Here is a 20118-nt window from a genome sequence, read left to right on the forward strand (position 1 = left end):
GCGTTTCATGGCTCCAGTCTAGCCGGTGCTTCCTATTCCTTGTGCTCGATTGCCTTCCTTTTCTCCTGATAAATCGCGCCTTTTGGGACTACAAAAGTTTCCGAGGGACCTTTTCCTATCCGCTATTTTACCGAGACTAATGATCCCTGTGAGGATGTAGGCGGCGCATTCTTTTTCATCGATCTCTCGTAAATTATTTTACACCATTTGGCATTTAGCACTTCTTCCTGTTGCACTTTAACAACTCTTACCGCCACCTCCACCTCTGCCCACAGGTATAATATTCCGTAATATTAGCGTTAATTAATCATGTCCTACACTACTTTTCTACAAAACCTTGTGATTACAACACCTTATAGCTAATGGTCAAAACAAAAGAAAGACAGTCGTGTCGGATTAATGAGACTTTTTGATTTTTTAAATTTCAATTATTATTCAGTTAGTATTTTAATTATATACTTGGTCAACAATTGTGAAAAATTAATGTTCAGTGGCTTTATTGGAAGATCACGTGTCCTAGAAATACTTCTATTACATTTAAACATTTAACAAACGAATAATTTTGGTATTTTAAATTACATGTTCATTGGTATATTGAAATTAATCTATAATGGTATTATCATTACGGAATTATTCGAGTGTATTCGTTGGATAAATTATATTTTACATTATATACTTTCTGATTCTGAACTATGATTTGACCTATGCCTATTTACATTTACTTACAAAAATTAGAAATTAATTTCCTTCTTAATTTTATTTAGTAATTTATAGTACTTTCAATAATTAAAAAGAATCATAAACTAGTAGTCTACGCGATAATACTCGTATCCTTGTAAATAATTTAAAAATAATAATTTTAAATGTAACTATCGATAATCTTAGGGATTAATTAAACGAAATTTTATATACCGTTGGTTATTTCGCCAGTGAAAAATAAAATTAACAATAACATCGTTGTTTTAATCGAAAATATATTTTATGTAAGTGAAGGATTATCTTACTGCCATTATCATTTTCTCTTTTTACGCATTAAAAATGTCATAAAATAAAATATCAATGCGTAACTTTTATAAACAGGATTGAGTTTATGCTATTTTCGATTTTAAATTGATTATAACGACTGTAAATTTATAAAAAAAAAAAAAAAAGTGTGTTAATTCAATATTATATTAACTAGAGAATTTTTTTTTTGGTATAATTTACAAAATTGGCAGAACAAATGACGAGGAATGGAGTTGAAAAAATAAAAGAAGACTGGTAATTATTGATTATTGCTCAATATATTACAGATTAACATTATTTATACATTATTTATACATATTACATATGCGTCATTGCACACAATATTTATATGGTTTGAATAAATGATAAAATTGACAGTCCCATATCAATATGGTAACTATGAAATTACTACGTTATGTTGTAGTCCCGACAGTGGAACGCCACAAGATTCTTTCAAAATCATTATTTAAGAAAAAAATATATTTAATTTATAATAATTGAGACGCAAGTACAAATGTATTCTTGACGGATCGATGACGGATAATCCTCAGTTTACGGCAATTTCTTACAAGTAAAAATCAGTATCCTTTTTCAATGTCCGAATGGGTAAAAAATTTTGTTTTCATCCTTTAATATCTCAGAGGACATTCGTCAACAATTAATTTGAATGTATAAAAGCTAACTAGGATGATTGATATAGAAATCTTTTCACGATAATTAAATTGCCTTTATTTGCGATTATTAAATAGAATGATAGTCAAAGGCAATATTATATTTCTCTACTTCAGACTTATTTTAAAAATTACAAATTCAATTCGACCAGTCATTTTTTAAGACAGAATACCTGTTTGAAACATATATGTTATATACATTTTTTAAATGATTACATTCGAAAATAAGTTTTCTCTTAGTAGTTCTATTGTTCAATGAAAACGATTTGTTTTTGGTTTTTCTTTTTTGCTTTTAATTCGATTTTTTCTTGTATATACAAAATTTCATTGTTTAACGTTACATCACAAACAAATTATTTTGAATATTAATATTCTAGTACGTATACAGATAAAACGTGATTCAAAATTAACAATGGACTAGAAAAGGTACAGCTAAATGCACAATATGGAGTTTTTGATTAATCAAATTTTTTATATGGATTGTAGTGTGCTATAATTGTATAATAAACAATATTTTAATTATTAATATTTTTACTCTGTAATAACATTTATGACTGTGACAAAATCAATGTCTTTCATCATTTAAACCTTATGAAATTAATAACAAGATCATTATTGTTATAATTTTTTAATTTTATTATTATTATTATTATTATTTTTTTTTTTTAATAAAAAACAAATTAGAAACAATAATATTATATATATATATATATATATAACTTTTAAAATTAATGTAATTTCCTCATAATTATTATTAAAATAAAATGCCAACAGTTTAAATGCATCTGTAATGAAAAATATTAATGTTGTACAATAAAGATTTATATTTAAATATGAAATATCAATTTTCATAAGTGCATCAATTATGATAAATACTCTGTTTTCTTTCAAGAGATCAACATTTTTTCTGCATTAACATTAAAATTATGTTAAACAATGTTATTGAATGTTACGATTTAATAAGACATTAATTTATATAATAAAAAAAAAAAATTCTAAAAATGCTCTAAACTCTACAGGCAACTGTAATATAATTATAATGTGTTAATTCACCTATACCCCCCCCCCCCCCCCCCCCCCCCACATATATCATACATAATATCTTGCCTTGCGTTATAAATATTTCGATGCTGTAACGAATAGTAAAATATTATTTTGGAAAATGCAGACTCCCCATTATATAATAACAGGTAGCCGCTGCGCAAGAAATATGATAAGAACACGTATATTACGTTATTCCATTCCATACGTCTTCATTATTTTTGTGATTATCTTTCGTATGAATATTCTCCGATCGAGTGGAATGTAATTAATTTTGGTATAAGTGTTAACGAACTAAACTAATCATTGTGAGTCATAATCAGTATATCCCTTTTTATATTTTCATCATTTGGTTATCAAGGGGTATGCTGAATTGGTAGAAAAAGAGTCGACATTTATATGACGTTGGTTCAATACAATATCTTCTACTGTCAATGGAGAGAGATTTATTAATAACGTCATTAAAACGCTATAACTGTTTAATAATAGACTTATCTGTGTATCAAAGTACGCATACACACATGAACCAGTACTTGTGTGTGCCAGTACTTGATGGCATAAAAAATGGCTTTTATCACTCACAAACAAAAACTTTTTTGGTATTTCTTAGCACGTAGATGTATATGCCCGTGCCTGTATGTATATATATATATATATATATATATATATATATATATATATATATATATAGAATATACAAGTGTGTATTATGTATGATCCAACAGAAGGTCATAAAATGAAATTAAATAGAAAATCAGCCTTTCTTTTTTATGTACAGATATATTTTTTTACAATTTTATATACTCTATAATCACTTTTAAACATTGGAACATTGATGCGTTCCATATTTTACGTCTGTTTATTCTTTCTTTTTTTTTTTTAAATATTTTTGTCGTTAATTTTTGCATTTAATATAAAAAAATTTATTATATTTTAGTCGTATTTTTAAAGGAAAAAATTGTATGCTGATTTAATCTATTTGAATTATATAAATTAGTATACAATTATTATAAAAAATACTTTTTAAAATATTTAAATTAAATGTATGTATATATATATATATATACATATGTATGTATGTATGTATGTATGTATGTGTGTGTGTGTGCGCGCGTGCGCGGGAGCGTGTGTTGCGTGTGTACGTACGTGCGTTTGCGTATTAAAAGTAACATTTTAAGATTCTTTTATTACAAATGTTCCAAACTTTTATTTTTAGTCTCATTCCATTTTATGTATATATAAATACAAGAGAAAGCAAATGATAAGTTATTATACATTAAAATAATGAAAGTGTAAATGCATAATCAATATTTAAATCCCGAAAACTTAATTTCCCGTCTAGTCTTAATAAGTAGCCCGATTATATTTATTTTTTCCAGGTATATAAATATTATTCAAGAATACAATGCATAAATGTTTTGATGTGCAAGATCTATGCCTTCGTCATACAAGTGAAATAAGAAATAATGAATGTGTCTTTAAGCTGATGAATTAGCAATAATATTGATTGCAGCTAGATTATTTGGTATTTAGAATTACAATAGATCGGTACTTGGATAAATATATGTATATAGAAACAGTGAGATGAGAGAGAGAGAGAGAGAGAGAGAGAGATAGATAGATAGAGAGGGAGAGCAATGCTAAATAATTGTGTAATAAGGATCCGCTCAATGTATGTGCTAAACAAGAAATAAGGTGTAATCAATGGAAGCACCAGCGGCCGCGAAGTCAATATTATTTTTATTCAATATCGTACGTGAAAATTTTAAACAAACATTATCACAGAGGATAGTTTTCTTTTAGAAATCGAAATCGAGCTTTCCAAGCATGATAAATTCTAGTAATTTTTTGATTTACAAAATCTAAAACTTCATTTTTATGTGTAATTGTTGATTTGTATTTTGAAAATCCCAATTTCTCATGGTCTTGCCATGGAAATTCCCAATTCTAGCCCCTAATTTATTTCATTTTTATAATGTCAGTATAGGCATTCCAATGCCTTCTTCCTTATTAAAATAAAACAATACAAGTTAATATTAGCTTAACTAAATAAAAATTATAACAATAGATATACATTTCAAATACTTACTTTTCGCAGTTAAAAAATTATCGTAAGAAGTAAAATGACAATACATTACTTAATATATTACACATATGCTGCACATACCAAATACACATACCAAACACACCATCATTAATACTTATCTAATTAAAATACTAAGTGACAGAATTATCACTGGTTCTCTCGTACAAAGCGTAAATGAACACAATTATTTTCAATATGTGATACATCGAGTTTTTAAAAGAAGCTAGATTATAATAATAAAAAATAATCAAAAGCGCAACCGAATGATTACTTTAAAAATTATATGGTTTGCTTTCGAGTGAAATCGATGGTGTTACTCCGCTTTCATTTTGCATTAATTATTATTAATTCTTATTAATATCTATCACTTTATGAATATAGTCTTTTCATCTGGAAATTCGTTTGTATTCATCTAAACGCTGATTTAAGATTTAGGAAAAGTTCACATGTATTTAAAGCACTTTATCGAATTATCATTCCAGACCTTTTAATGCACCATCCATGAAATTCTTCCAATACAATAAATTGATATTATCGATTATTTGTTTTGTTTTGTTTTGTTTTTGTTTTGTTTTGTTTTTTTTTTGTTTTTTATACACTTTTATACATTTTATAACAGTCATCTGAAATAATTAGCGGATTAAGGCATTGCGTTATGAAAAAGTCCAATTCGCTATAATATGAAGTTTGTTAATGCAACGACATGATTTACCTGGGATGGAGGGAAATAGTCTTAGCCTTATTCTGGTTTCGTAATTTTGTCCACTTTACCGTTCTGCTCGTTCGCTTCTTCTTGCTGAATTGGAATATCATCTAAGAGCGGGGAAGGGGAGGAAAAAATTAATAAATAAAATAGAAACAACAACGTTAGATAGAATAGCACGAATTTCACGCAAGAATAATAAATAGAATGTAGAGACGTGAATTATGTACATTAGACCAGGTAAAACGTAACAAACTGTGTACTGTGTAAACAATATGGTGTTCTGAACAAATAATAAATATATCTAGCACATGGATAAACAATCAAAAAAAAAAAAAAAAAAAAAAAAAAAAAAAAAATTTGAAAATAATATAAATTGCTGTTTAAAAACGTGACGCGCTTAATTATGCACAATAGAAAAAGTGAATTGTAACAAATGTGGATGTGGGTAACATCCAATTTTCCTAGGTAGTAATTTGCTGGAACAAGACAGACAGACAGACAGACAGACAGACGAAGGTGATGTAAATTGTGAAAATTAATAATAATTAAAAAAAAAAAAACGTGTTTCTCTAGTAAAACTACAGAGTCGACGAGCAACAATTCTATCTACCAACGACTGCATAAGTTCGTCATCTTCTTACGGACATAAGTGCTCGTGTGCCCATAAGCGGTATATCCTTGTCACATGTGTTCAAATCACTCATACAGATAATGATACGATGTGATAATAAAATGCCGTCACGGCTCTGTCCTCTCCGGCGAGAGCTCACCTCCATCCAAATCAATCACCAAAGTCTCAACAATGTCCCCTCCCTAGGGCTTTATCAAGCGAGCGAATACGACGAAGGGCCTCTGCATCAACAGGAGTATCTGTTATTCGGCGATAGATCCTCGGCCACGCAAAGGTTAATCGGTTGCTGCTGTTGTTGTTGCTGTTTATTCCTCGATATGTCTCCCCCCGTCGATCTGCCCACGCTCTCGCCGAGAGCTTGCTCCTCGAGGACTCTGTACAACTTCTGGGTGGCGTTGAATTTGGATATCTCGACGCTGTCCTTGCCCGGCTCCTTGGTCGCGTCCTTGCGCGAGCCACTGTTCTTCCTCTGGCGGAGCTCGTGGCCCCGCTTTGGCGACGATCTGTTGGGCGAGCCCTGGCTGCTGGAGAGACTCTCGCGTCGCGAGCTGTCGAGGGACGCGGGATGCGGCTCGGGCAGCTGGTGCCTATCGGCGAGGGCAATGTCCGTGTCGTCGAAGGAATTGTGAAGCGGATTCTTCCAGAGCCAGGCGCGGCGCTTGTTGCTGCTCAGAGGCGTCCGCTGAAGATGCCCGACGGTCGGCGAGGGGCCCTCGGACCCTCGATCGCTCTTGCTCTCGCCGTCCTCGCACGGCGTCTCCTCGATATCGTCTAGCGAGCAAGTTTCTCAAAGACTCATTTGGTTTTAATCGACTGGTGCTCGGCTCGGACTCGTCCTGGGGCCATGCGCTACTACTCCGCAACGATTTCCCAGTCGTTAATCGCGAGTGCGGATGTGCGAGCCGTTGCGACCTACTACGCGCGACATCGGCTAAGTAGCGATTTTTCATTCGTTTATTATACGTGCGCATCGACGCAAGTGCGCGCGCGGTTTAATAAGATTTCGGATTCACGATCAGCTCATTAATTAGAAAAAGGCCGCCTAGGAAATAAACGACGGGCGCTCTTTTCATTCTATGCTTAGCACGATAGCAACGCCGTATGCGTAATTCTGTAAATTCATTACGGACGTGCGTCGTAATGATAATCGTGCTTCATTGTTAAGAATAATTGTTAAGAAAGGTATGAATGCAAGTAACGTGCTTGGCACGAGTATTATTGAAGCACGTGATAATTGCGCTTGGTAATCGCTTGCTCAATGATGAAAATTTACTCGTGGACTCTTGATAAATATTGAATTGAAAGGGAGAAGCTAAATTGAAAATATTTTCGACTTTTAAAAATGATTTTTTTTTCTCATAAAATCGCTTGGCAATCAGATGCACCTTTCACTATTATAAGCATTTATACGTTCGACACATGAACACACGCACACTTTAATACGGGAAAGGATAGCGGCAACTCATTATTTGCTCATTAAAAATACAAATTTAAATCGAAAGCTTTTTATGCTAATTTTATATCTATTATAATTATTATTTCATTTTATTATTATTTCGCTTACCCATTGCCATTTTGTTTCAATTAAAATTAATTCCCTTAACTCAACCTATTTTTTACTTGTATAGTATAGTGCAACGAAACATTGAACTATGCAGAGCATCGTATAAAACATTATTATTATCTATATATGTAATTAAAACTTATAATAACAAATTATTTTAGTACTTATTGAAATGGAAAATCGTTCTCTGCATGCTCTCGTTATGCGTTAATAATTGGGTGTATTGTAGATAAGTTAACCAACCTGGTAGTTTTTTAGTACGAAACGATGCGTTGGTAATAGGTTTCAGTACAGTCGCTGTTGAAGTTGAAGATACGCTTATGCCTATAGATCCATCAGAAGATTGCGCTATAAAAGTTAATAAAAAACATCTACGGTAAAATGTTATGTAGTTTTAATATGTTTTTCTGCCCCCCTCTCTCTCTCTACGCCCCTAATTCTTAACATTAAAATTGGGCTGAATATTTAGGATTAAAATTTGACATTAAGTTTAGATTACCTGCTGGACCCGAACTACTAGAATTACGAATAGCATTCGTGACAAGAATAACTTCTGGATATGTTTCGTAACATGCTCGATTGTAAATATCATCGACTGCTTGATTTGCTATATACCAACAGTTATTATACCTATAAGAATTCGTCCAGTAATTTAAGAAATTGCAATCAACTACATATAAGCACATATGGAATTGAAGGTGTTTCTCACATAGAAAAATAAATTGCATGAAGAAATTCAAGAAGAAACTGACTAGATACTGGTATACGAGGTAAAAGTCTAGGAACGAAACTAGACTCACTGCCATACGAAGTGCGTTGATGATGACCTGGTTTCATAAATCCCTGAGTAACAAGCCTGAAATGCAAATTATAAATATCCAAATGATTATTACATTAGAGCTGCAAACAATTGTAAAATTAATTCACCTACTTTGAAGCTACTTTGCACAATTGTTCCAAAGCCGACTTTTTTAAAAAGCCTATGTGTTGATTGAAAATAAACAATAAAGCCGTCATTACTTTTAGCCTGTTTTGGGCATTTAAAGTTTCAATGTGTTTTAAAGGACCCCAGCCGACGAGTTTTGTATTACATTCCTCAAAACGTCTTACTGCACTTTCTGTAAGAGAAGCTTGGGCTAAGCTAGAGGGCTGAAAATATTTTCAATTTATATAAATTCTACATCTCACGTAAATATGCTACAATTTTTTATTTTTACCTCATGATAGATAGATGTCATTGCGAGAGAGGGTAAACGAAAAGAGATCGATTTTGGTTTTCCATCTTTATCCACTAACTCTAAGTTATAAACTCCAACCAGTAACGTTTCTACCGTACGACAATTCTGAAAATAAATTTATAAACGTTTCAATTTCGTTAAATCATGTGAGAATCATTGTAAAGTTTCTTCTGAATTTACAATACGTTTGTACAATATTAAGAGCTTAGTATATTTCTATTTAAATTTCTTTCCATCGTAGCAATTGTAATGGAAATTGTATTTCTTTAATGTATCATTACTTATAAGATAAAACTTTTAATAATCTGTTATTCAAGAAATTATATCTTACATTCCTTATATAATCAAACCAAACTTATCCCCTACCTGTTAGATAAGATTAAAATACTTGAAATTTCAAAGAAATTATCTATTAGCGATTATTACTAATTGAAACAATTAAACTCAATTTTAAACTAAAAATATAGCGTATTAATTAATAAGTACCTTGACGTCTCCGTGAGCAGCAGCATTTAAATAAATATAAATTAACGTGGGCAAAAATTGTATACTAAATCGCTGTAATTGCATTTCTTGTGATTTATAGAAATCAAAAAGTTGATTACACACAGCTTCTATAAACTGAAATCAAGAACAACGTGTCAATGAATAGAAATACACTTTTTCAGGACACATCGTCCAAAGCAAATATTTATTCATCGAAATTGAAAAGCGCTACCTGATTGTATTTGTTTCGCTCTTCGAGAAACAAATATAAAGCCTGTACAATTTCATCATCCTGAGACATAGTATTAGCAAAGGTAGTTAGCTCGGTTGGTGAGAGCTCGGCAAAATCTGCGAGCCATTCATTGATAATGCTTTCAACCATCTTGCCTAGGTGTTGCTCTCTCGACAGAATCACTTAACTTCTAAATGAAATGAATTTAAGTTTTCTCATTCATTGGTTTCGTTAAAAATCTCCGGTTGCTTAAGAATGTACCTGCAGTTATCATCTCATTACCTCTTACCCTGGCGTACCCTCCCAAAGATCCATGTAGTCTTGACTACGGACTCCCAGTAAATGTAAATTCAAATCCAAATAGAAAATTCGGTAGGTGGTTAGTAACTATTAATCTAGGTGCTGCTCCCTTAACTATCACGATTTGTTATAATTTAAGGTCCAAATGCCCAGTAGTACTTTACTGATATTCCTGTTAATACTATTGTTAATCCACCAAATAGGCGCCATACCATGCCATACGCTTCGTCGGAAAATTTCTGGAGTATTGGCAAAATTGACCGTACATCAAGTATTTATATAATCGACGATAGCGACTCGCGCGGATAAAATAAGAAATAGCTGCGAGAATTTTTGCGATTTGACGGTCAAAGTAATTAAAAAGAACCGACGAAGAATCAGAATTCTATTATTTTTTTATGATCATTAAATTTGATTATAATTTTCATTAAAAATTTATAACTTAATGTTTCCCCATAAGTATTAATATAATTTTTTTCCTCAATTTTATCGTAATAGATAGATGCTGACGGTTCACGACAATCGGATGTTAATTAAATGTTATATACCACGTTTGAGTAATTTCTTCTTTTTTTCTTTGCATTAAAAGTATTTCATTTACTTATTTTGCTTTTCATTCCCCCCCCCCCCCAATTGCCATTTAAAATGATACATTTGATATTTACATGATATTCTGAGCATATTAATTGAATTTAAATCAATTATTTTTACTGACCTCATTATGTCTAATCAATAATTCTCATCTTCATCGAATGGTGCAATTATATTCTGATTTTTATACCAACGATATCATTCTTAATCATTTTAAATTCTATAAAATTTAATAATAAATAACAATTTCCATTACATTATATAATATACATAATTAACTTTATTTTCTATATACAAATAATTATTCTATATTACATTCACATACATGTGTAACTTATGATATTGAGCTGGTAATATAATTATTGTGTTATATAAACGAAATAAATTGGGCTTACAAATATATTTATAGGAAGGGATAAAGGTGAAAATTAATGTGAAAAAATATATATATAGTATTCGATCTATCTCATTTATTGTATATAATCTTATTGTACACAATCCACCGTTCTGTGAAAGGTTTGAGCATAGCAAAAAAAAAAATGAGAACAGGACAGGATAAGTCCATTCATCGTTTCTTTTACTAAAAATGTATCTAAATGTTTACACAATGTCCATTAATTCTTTAAAGTCATTAAAAAATCGTTTTCTTAACTTTCTCGCAACCTTTCATAGTTTTGTCCTTAAAATCATGAGATATGCTTAATTAGAAAGCTGCTTGAAATATAATTCTAAATTTTATAGACACGTTCAATTGTCATCAGCCACTGCTGTCTCTTCATCATCGTCGGATATACACTTTTTGGTTATTCTTTTTCTTCTACCACCTCGACCACCCCCTTCACTTTTTCTTCCTTTCAGTTTTATCTTCATTCTTACATTCGAATCCATATCGGATTCTTCCTCACCCTCTCTCCCATCCTTCTCATCCTCAGAAACATTACTTTCAATTTCAAGCCTTTGTCTTGCATTTGTGAAAACAGATTGTAAAACAATGGAATTCTCGTGAATCAATGACGCTTCCTCGTTATATATTTGTGCATTTTTACAAAGCTGCATGAAATCCTTCTCAAGTTCGTCCAAATCTGAATATTTGCCCTCTTCAATTTTCTGCATTAGTTTGTTGATGGCAAGGGGTTTTTTAATAACTTCATAATAATCTGGAAATTCTCGGCGAGGTGGTAGTTCCATAAACGGCTCGCTTAATGCTCGGCCGTCCGAACTATCTGTATAATTAACAACTACAGAAATTAGTTTCTTCATGCTTCTCTTCAATTTCGGATCCATACCCGAATTACCTCTTCTTTTTTTCGGAGCTAATTCTTCGTCCTCCTCTCCCTTCTTTCTCCGTTTTCTTGTTTGCTTTTTTTTTTTATCATCTTCCTCCTCCTCCTCCAAATCAGCTCCTTCGTCACCAATTGCTTTCAGCCACTCTTTTTCTGTAAGACTGTTGGTATAGTCCACTTCCTTTCGTTGCCTAGAACCTCTGCCTAAAAAGGCTTTTTCTTCATCTTCCTCGTATGTCCATCTTTCCACTTCATCCTCATCTTTCACCAACCAATCTGGAAGTTCGGCTTCCTCTAATAAACGAGATCTTCTGTTTGGTCCTATTTTGGCTTCTTCTCTCCTCCTTTCAATGTCTAACTTTTGGAAAATTTCAAATTCACCTTCCGACCTCGCAATCATTTGATTAACAGTCTCATCGTCTGGAACTTCATTTTCTTCTTCATCATCCGCATCGTCTTGATGTAAGATAGTTTGAAGGAATTGCTGTCTTTCCGACCCTGTGGATTTCTGATCAAACATACCGGCTTGAATGACCTTCTCATCCATGTTAAGCTTATACCTCGCAGCAGCCAAAATCCTCTCCTCCACAGAGTTCACGGTCATCAATCGTAAAACCCTCACTTCGTTCTTCTGACCAATACGATGGGCTCTGTCCTGAGCTTGTAAATCTTGATGCGGATTCCAGTCGGAATCAAATATAATGACCGTATCTGCAGCCTGTAAATTCAAGCCAAGACCACCAGCACGAGTTGATAAAATAAATAAAAAGAATTCTGAACCTGGATCATTAAATTTCTTTAGCAGATCACCTCTGTCTTCGGCCTTTGTTGTTCCATCTAATCTTAAATACATAAAACCTCGCCAATTCAGATAATCTTCCATTATAGTCATGAGTTGCGTCATTTGACAAAACAGTAAAACCCTATGATTTGTAGCTTTTAATTTGGGTAGAATGCGATCTAGCAATTCAAACTTGCCAGATGCTCGATATAAATCTGGACCACTAATAAGACCAGCACCTTGAATACCTAAATGCTCGCTATATTTCTCTTCGATTGCTTGGAACATAAACGGATGATTACAAAGTTTTCGCAGTTGGACAATTGTATTCATTAATGCTTTAGCGCCTCCCTTGCCGCGTTTTCCTTTCTCTGATCCATCAGTCAACAATACACCCTTACTCTGCATGTGTTTGTATAAAACTTTTTGTAGTCCAGACATATCGCACTTGATAATATATTCCACTTTGTCGGGCAGCTGAGACTCCACTTCCTTCTTGAGACGCCTTAACAGGAAAGGACGCAAGACCTTGTGCAGACGACGAATGATAAGAATCGTTTCTTCTTCGTTCAGCTCTACCTTCTCTCCGGTTGTAGCGAACGGAGCATTGAACCATTGTTCGAACGTACTGCATGATTTGAAGATGGATGGAAGAAGGAAGTTAGCAGTAGGCGATGAGGCGCTAAATAATGCGTATTCAAGACCTGAGTTAATTTACAATGATGATTCTTCATTCTATGTCCTTCGTCAATAATCATGTACTTCCACTGCAGTTTTGCCAAGACACTCTTATCTTTTATTATATACTCATAGGTTGTCAACAAGACATTGAACTTTGTGGCACGCATCTGTGATTGAATGGTTCTCCTTCCTGCTGGAGAACCTTTATATGAAACGACGACAACGCTCGGAGCCCATTTCTCAAACTCGAGTATCCAATTGGAGAGAGTGGATAGAGGAACGATAATAAGAAATGGCCCATTAACTTTCTTCTTTTCCATGAGATACGTGACAAGAGCTATTGTCTGAATAGTCTTACCCAGCCCCATTTCATCGGCTAATATGCCATTGAGATTATTATTGAATAACGATACCATCCATTCCAAACCTTTGATCTGATATTCTTTTAGTTTACCATTCACCATGATAGATGCCTGCTCCGTAACACTTTCATGTACTGTGTGGGCAATACTATAATAAGTTTGCTCCTCAGTTTTGTACTCGTCATCTTCTACTTTGGCTTTTTGTATTGTCTTTTTAACTTTATCTTCTTCTCCCACACCTATTTGTAATTTTTTATCATCATCTTTTTCATCTTCTTCTTCATCATCTTCGTATTCGCTGTCTGACTCGATTGGCTCCCAGCCTGGATGTGTATCTAAAAAGGCATTTAGCTGACTCATTAGCGGTGCTTCTTCACCACTTAAAGTACGCCCGGTTGAAATCTCAATAACACTAACACGAACATCTTCACCATCACCGCTCTCTCCATTTTCACCATCCTGATACTTTTTCTTTTTCTTTTTTCTTTTTTGTTCTTCGACTTGTTTTTTCTTTTGCTCAATTTTATGTTGCTTAACCATTTCTGTAAGATTACTTATATATTCATCGGTCTGCGAAAGCAGGAACGCTAAGCGCTTGTCTTTCTTCTGATCGATGAGCTTCCTGTAACCCTCCTCATCCTCTGCCATCAACCGTCGCATACGCTCCTTCTCTATCCTCTCCTGCTCTTTCTTCTGCTCTCTCTCAGCGTTAGCATGATGATTGAGGATGGCCTTATTAAGACGAGACAGCTTGGCCACGTTATTTCGATGAAATTCTTTAAAATCTTTACTATGTTGTAGTACAGAACTAATAAATTCTTGATGTTTCTGTCTTCTTTTCCTTTCAGCTTCCAGTTTTTGCTGTTTCTCAAGTTTTTCTGTAGCTCTAGCTTCTCGTAGACCCTGTTTTTTTGTTCGTTTATATGCCTTGACATTTACTGCTGTTTCAAGCGTCGTATCTTTACGCGTACAGGCTAAGATTTCTGTACGAAGTTGTCTTTGAAAATTTAGTACTCTTAGCATGCCCAGTTCAATTTGGGCCTGAATTCGCAAGTCTTCGGGCATATTTGTTGGTAAGTAATTGAGCTGCTCCATTCTTAGGGCTATCCTAGCTGCAACTCGATTCTCCCGTTCTTGTAGTATAACCAATGGATCAAGTCCAGCAGGCTTTGTAATCGTTGTTACCTTATTAGTTTTCGTCACTGGCTGTGGTCCTGGCTGCTGTGATTGTTGCGTTCCTTGACCTGCTTTTTGTGGTCCCGTAAATCCAGATGCCACTGTACCAGGAGGTTGTCCTTGAGACCCTGCGGTTGGCCCTACAGGTCCTTGAATCGAGTCAACGGATCTTTGTCCTTGCACAGCAAGTACCTGTTGTTGAGATAAAGGTTGATTTCGTGCTAACGCACGATAAGCCATTATCTGTGCACGGAGTTGTTGAATTTGTTGTGGATTGAAAGCCTGCTTTTCATTGATGTTGCCTCCTTGTCTTGCCCTCAAAGCGAGAAGTTGTAAATATCGTGGGTCTTCTTGAAGTCCCTTTTCTTCCATAGTGTCGATAGCTTTTTGTAAAGCATTAAGATTTTCCTGTGTAGGTCCAGGACCTGGACCAAGGCCAGGGCCTGGCCCAGGGCCTGGCCCAGGTCCTGACGAACAGTTCTGATTTGGTGGCCCAACAGAGCCCTGGACAACAGGAGGTGGACCGATTGGAGCACCGACAGGTTGTGGTTGATTACCTGTAATAGAGACATCAATTAGATTTTGATATTTGATATATTTGAAAACCAGATAAAATTAATGATGATTTCTAAAACAGAGTATATCATCATTTTCTAATTGTTAACTAATTGAAAATGAGAAATATTTTAGATTATAGTTTACGAATGAATCTACATGCGATATGTTTTCATTCGGTTCAATTGCCTTGGCTAACCTATTAATAAAGCATTTATTCTGTTCCTTAACATATTCATTTATATTAAATAATCACTTACAGATTTATAAGATTATTAATATAACAATAATTTGTTAATATGAAATTTCTTATATACTTAATCATTTGGTCAATTTGAAATACAATTTTTTGTACTTATACAGGCCTTCATGCAAGAATCTTAAGTTTTTATGTAAGAGAGAAAAAAAATTCATTCCCATTGTATCTGTAATTATAAAAGTTTTAATTTAAATAATACTCAAATACTTTTGAATAGTATACTTTCAAAGAATACTAGCTGTTAGGATTAATTGCAAAACTTTTAGATACAAATGACAATAATGTGTGTGCTGAATAGAATAAGTATAATAAAAATTTTGACATTGTGAAAATTTAACTAACAGCATTAGTTAACGTATACGATAGACTATAAGGAATGTCGTATACAACGATAGTATTATAAAAGCAAAGCTTATCATTAAACTTAACAGTACCTATGTTTTGTGTCATTTGTGGCACATGCGAATGTTGTGGACCCTGAGAATGCAATCTTGTATTCGGACCAGTTTGTGCGGGTCCCATTTGTACCGATCCCATTGCATTCCCTTGCGATATCGGCGGTGCTTGTTGTACATTGGATACTGGGCCGGGAGGCACGCTTTGTCCCATAACTCCCATACTACCTGGTATTTGAGGCGGAAGCGATGGATAATGCTGTACGGGTGGCTGTTGATGAGGCTGAGGCTGCTGATGCGGCGAATGTTGCTGCGGCATCATGGGTGGGCCTACTGGCTGAGGGACGGGGCCAGGCTGCACTCCCTCGTAGCCCTGCGATGGACTGTGAGGATGGTGCGGCGGTGGCATACCCATATTTGGTGGCATTTGCTGTACAGGATGGGGGTAACTCTGAAGCGGCTGCTGCTGTGCCTGAGCAGATGGAGGAACACCGTAGCCCTGCTGCTGGGATGGAGGCAATTGTGACGGTGGTCCCTGTTGCTGCGGTGGTGGCTGGGGTTGAGACTGAGGAGGTCCTTCTTGATAACCTGGGGCGGGGCTATGAGGGTGATGCTGTGGCGGCATACCGATAGGGCTGCCCTGGGCCTGATTCGAGGGCGAGGGTACTTGCTGAGGTGGTCCCATTTGGCCACTCGGCGGCTGTTGTGGCGGCGGCATCGGCGACGGCATCGGCGACGGCTGCGGTGACGAGCTCGCCATGTTATTACACACAACTATCTCTTTCGTTCGTATATCACGCGCTCTTTATTTTCAACATTCTATCACGCGTCGGCCGCGAATATGCGTTCCAGGTTGTTAGGCTACACGCTACACGCGCACGTTTTCCGCCGCGTCGATTCGTCGCGATTGGCAGCGGTTACAGGACACTTACAAAGGAACGCCACCGGCAACTTTCCTCCTTTCATTGGGTGTAGCGTGCATTTCCAACAGAATCAATGTCAGACGCCATGTACACACACTGACAAAGCTTCATTCCCGCCAGCTTTCTCGCGATGTTTACGGCTGCGTCTGCTGAACGTTAAATTTTACGGTGCTCCAGTGATGGCCGATGCAATCTTTATAAATTACAATTTTAGGCTTTACGGCGCCGATACCGAATATTTACAACGACAATTACTTCGGTATCAACGCTTTACATAACCTTAATTCTAAAGGAGAGGTTATCTTTGTATCTATTTAGATGATGATGAATCATCTCGCTTCGTTATCTATAGCACAACTACTATATCTTTGTTCGCCGTTGGTTGTTTTCAAATATGAAATAAAAATACCTGGAACATCGATTATAAAATAAAAAGTTATCCTATGAACTTTATAATGAAGCGTTATGCCGATTGACGATTATCGAATGTTAATTGAATTTTCATATGTATTGGGTTAAAATTATACGAATTACGAATTAATAATATCTTACATCCGCGTATTATTCACGCATTGGTCTGTAGTGTATTAAATTCAAATTTGAAATAACTTACTTACGACTATACATTTTTTTTTTTTATAAATATTCATTTTTATTATTTACATGCGTGTATAATTAATAACTATAGGCATTATTATTAAAAATTAATATTAATTGTCATTATTAAGATTAATATTAATATTTTCGTAATAACGATCGCAATTATTAATAGGGAGGTAAGCTTTAAATACTAGACAATTAAAAACTATAGAATAAAATCAATATTTTGAAAAACGTTTATTTCATACAAAGGAAGTGGATAATAAAGGTGTAGAAAGTAACAAATAAATATATTTAGTACGATCTATCTCATTTACTGTATATAATTAATATTATACACAATTACCATTTCTGTGAAAGTTCTCGATTACAGACAAAATTAAAATAGGACGATAGAAGGAAAATTCAAGTCTATATTTTCACTATAAGTGTACCTAAAATAAAAAAATGTCTATAAATTTCCTACAGCTGTTAAAAAATTGATTTAGCTTTTTATCGACTTTCGGTGTCTTTAAAATCATGAAATATACTTATAAGAAAATTCATCGAAATATAATTTAAAACCTTACAGATTTCTAAAGCTTTATATACACTCAATGATCATCGGCATCGTCATCATCATCAGAAATACACTTTTTACTTATTCTCTTTCTTCGGCCTCCTCTGCCTCCACCCTCGCTCTTCCTGCCTTTTAATTTGATCTTCATCCTCATATTAGAATCCGCGTCCGATCCATCCTCTCCATCTTTATTGTCATCGGAGCCTAATCCCTCGGCTTCGACTTTCTGTCGTGCATTTGTAAATACAGATTGTAAAACAATGGAATTCTCGTGGATCAATGACGCTTCCTCATTGTATATTTGTGCGTTTTTGCAAAGCTGCATGAAGTCCTTTTCGAGTTCATCTAAATCAGTATACTTGCCCTCTTCAATCTTTTGTATAAGTTTATTGATAGCAAGAGGCTTTTTAATGATTTCATAATAATCTGGAAACTCACGACGCGATGGCAATTCCATAAATGGTTCACTTAATGCTCTACTGTCGGTATTATCCGTGTAGTTAACAACTACAGAAATAATTTTTTTCATACTTCTTTTTAATTTAGGATTTATTCCCGAGCCCCCTCTCCTTTTCTTTACAACTGGCTCCTCGTCTTCGTCTCCCTTCTTTCTCCTCTTTCTTGTTTGTTTTTTTTTCTTATCATCTTCTTCCTCTTCTTCAAATTCAACTCCATCATCCCCAATAGCTCTTAATAATTCTTTCTCCGTAAGACTATTGGTATAATCAACTTCCTTACGTTGTCTTGAACCTCGTCCTAAAAATTTATCCTCTTCTTCATCGTAGCAACATTTTTCAACTTCATCGTCATTTTTCACCAGCCATTCGGGAAGTTCTGATTCTTCTAATAAACGACCTTTCCTAGCCGGACCCATTTTTGCCTCCTCTCTTCTTCTTTCCAAGTCTAATTTTTGAAATGATTCAAATTCACCTTCTGACCTGGCAATCATTTGATTAACAGTCTCATCGTCTGGAACTTCATTTTCTTCCTCGTCATCAGCATCATCTTGATGCAAAATACTTTGGAGAAACTGCTGTCGTTCAGATCCTGTGGATTTCTGATCAAACATACCAGCTTGAATGACTTTCTCATCCATGTTAAGTTTATACCTCGCAGCAGCCAAAATCCTCTCCTCCACAGAGTTCACGGTCATCAATCGTAAAACCCTCACTTCGTTCTTCTGACCAATACGATGGGCTCTGTCCTGAGCTTGTAAATCTTGATGCGGATTCCAGTCGGAATCAAATATAATGACCGTATCTGCAGCCTGTAAATTCAAGCCAAGACCACCAGCACGAGTTGATAAAATAAATAAAAAGAATTCTGAACCTGGATCATTAAATTTCTTTAGCAGATCACCTCTGTCTTCGGCCTTTGTTGTTCCATCTAATCTTAAATACATAAAACCTCGCCAATTCAGATAATCTTCCATTATAGTCATGAGTTGCGTCATTTGACAAAACAGTAAAACCCTATGATTTGTAGCTTTTAATTTGGGTAGAATGCGATCTAGCAATTCAAACTTTCCAGATGCTCGATATAATAAAGGGCCAGTAATAATACCGGATCCTTGTATGCCTAAATACTCACAATATTTCTCTTCAATATGTTGGAACATAAACGGATGATTACAAAGTTTTCGCAGTTGTACAATTGTATTCATTAATGCTTTAGCGCCTCCCTTGCCGCGTTTTCCTTTCTCTGATCCATCAGTCAACAATACACCCTTACTCTGCATGTGTTTGTATAAAACTTTTTGTAGTCCAGACATATCGCACTTGATAATATATTCCACTTTGTCGGGCAGCTGAGACTCCACTTCCTTCTTGAGACGCCTTAACAGGAAAGGACGCAAGACCTTGTGCAGACGACGAATGATAAGAATCGTTTCTTCTTCGTTCAGCTCTACCTTCTCTCCGGTTGTAGCGAACGGAGCATTGAACCATTGTTCGAACGTACTGCATGATTTGAAGATGGATGGAAGAAGGAAGTT

General features: G+C 34.7%; 3 protein-coding genes across 4 annotated transcripts in view; all 3 read right to left on the bottom strand.

Annotated features, from left to right (window-relative positions):
• Positions 1-6097: 6097 nt before the first annotated feature.
• Hyccin (PI4KA lipid kinase complex subunit hyccin) lies at positions 6098-10215 on the bottom strand. Its single transcript, XM_011507667.1, has 9 exons — positions 9943-10215; positions 9661-9850; positions 9429-9563; positions 8922-9047; positions 8636-8853; positions 8414-8560; positions 8204-8334; positions 7948-8052; positions 6098-6911 (listed from the first exon to the last, which is right to left on the bottom strand). The coding sequence occupies exons 2-9, from the start codon at positions 9808-9810 to the stop codon at positions 6367-6369; spliced, it is 1557 nt and encodes a 518-aa protein (XP_011505969.1). The 5' UTR covers positions 9811-9850; positions 9943-10215; the 3' UTR covers positions 6098-6366.
• Positions 10216-10999: 784 nt separating this feature from the next.
• LOC105368621 (ATP-dependent helicase brm-like) lies at positions 11000-17351 on the bottom strand. Its single transcript, XM_011507678.1, is given in 3 exon segments — positions 11000-13280; positions 13283-15391; positions 16083-17351. Coding segments are annotated over 3 exon segments (4812 nt in total). The 5' UTR covers positions 16804-17351; the 3' UTR covers positions 11000-11298.
• Positions 17352-17869: 518 nt separating this feature from the next.
• Positions 17870-20118, bottom strand: part of LOC105368620 (ATP-dependent helicase brm-like) — a 7775-nt gene continuing 5526 nt past the window's right edge. For both annotated transcript variants that reach the window (XM_011507677.1, XM_011507676.1), the window contains one exon: positions 17870-20118. This exon is cut by the window's right edge and continues 2879 nt beyond it. In XM_011507677.1, the coding sequence (XP_011505979.1) occupies positions 18160-20118 (1959 nt within the window). In that variant the 3' untranslated portion in view covers positions 17870-18159.

This window comes from Ceratosolen solmsi, unplaced genomic scaffold (assembly GCF_000503995.2).
Source record: "Ceratosolen solmsi marchali unplaced genomic scaffold, CerSol_1.0 scaffold1, whole genome shotgun sequence".
NCBI lineage: Eukaryota > Metazoa > Arthropoda > Insecta > Hymenoptera > Agaonidae > Ceratosolen > Ceratosolen solmsi.

Excerpts from the sequence above, each read along its gene's own strand:
- Hyccin (XM_011507667.1), bottom strand. The coding sequence starts at position 9,810 with ATGGTTGAAAGCATTATCAATGAATGGCTCGCAGATTTTGCCGAGCTC. Across the intron at positions 8,854-8,921 it reads TGACATCTATCTATCATGAG|CCCTCTAGCTTAGCCCAAGC; the intron begins GTAAAAATAAAA and ends AAATATTTTCAG. Across the intron at positions 6,912-7,947 it reads TCGTACTAAAAAACTACCAG|ACGATATCGAGGAGACGCCG; the intron begins GTTGGTTAACTT and ends CTTGCTCGCTAG.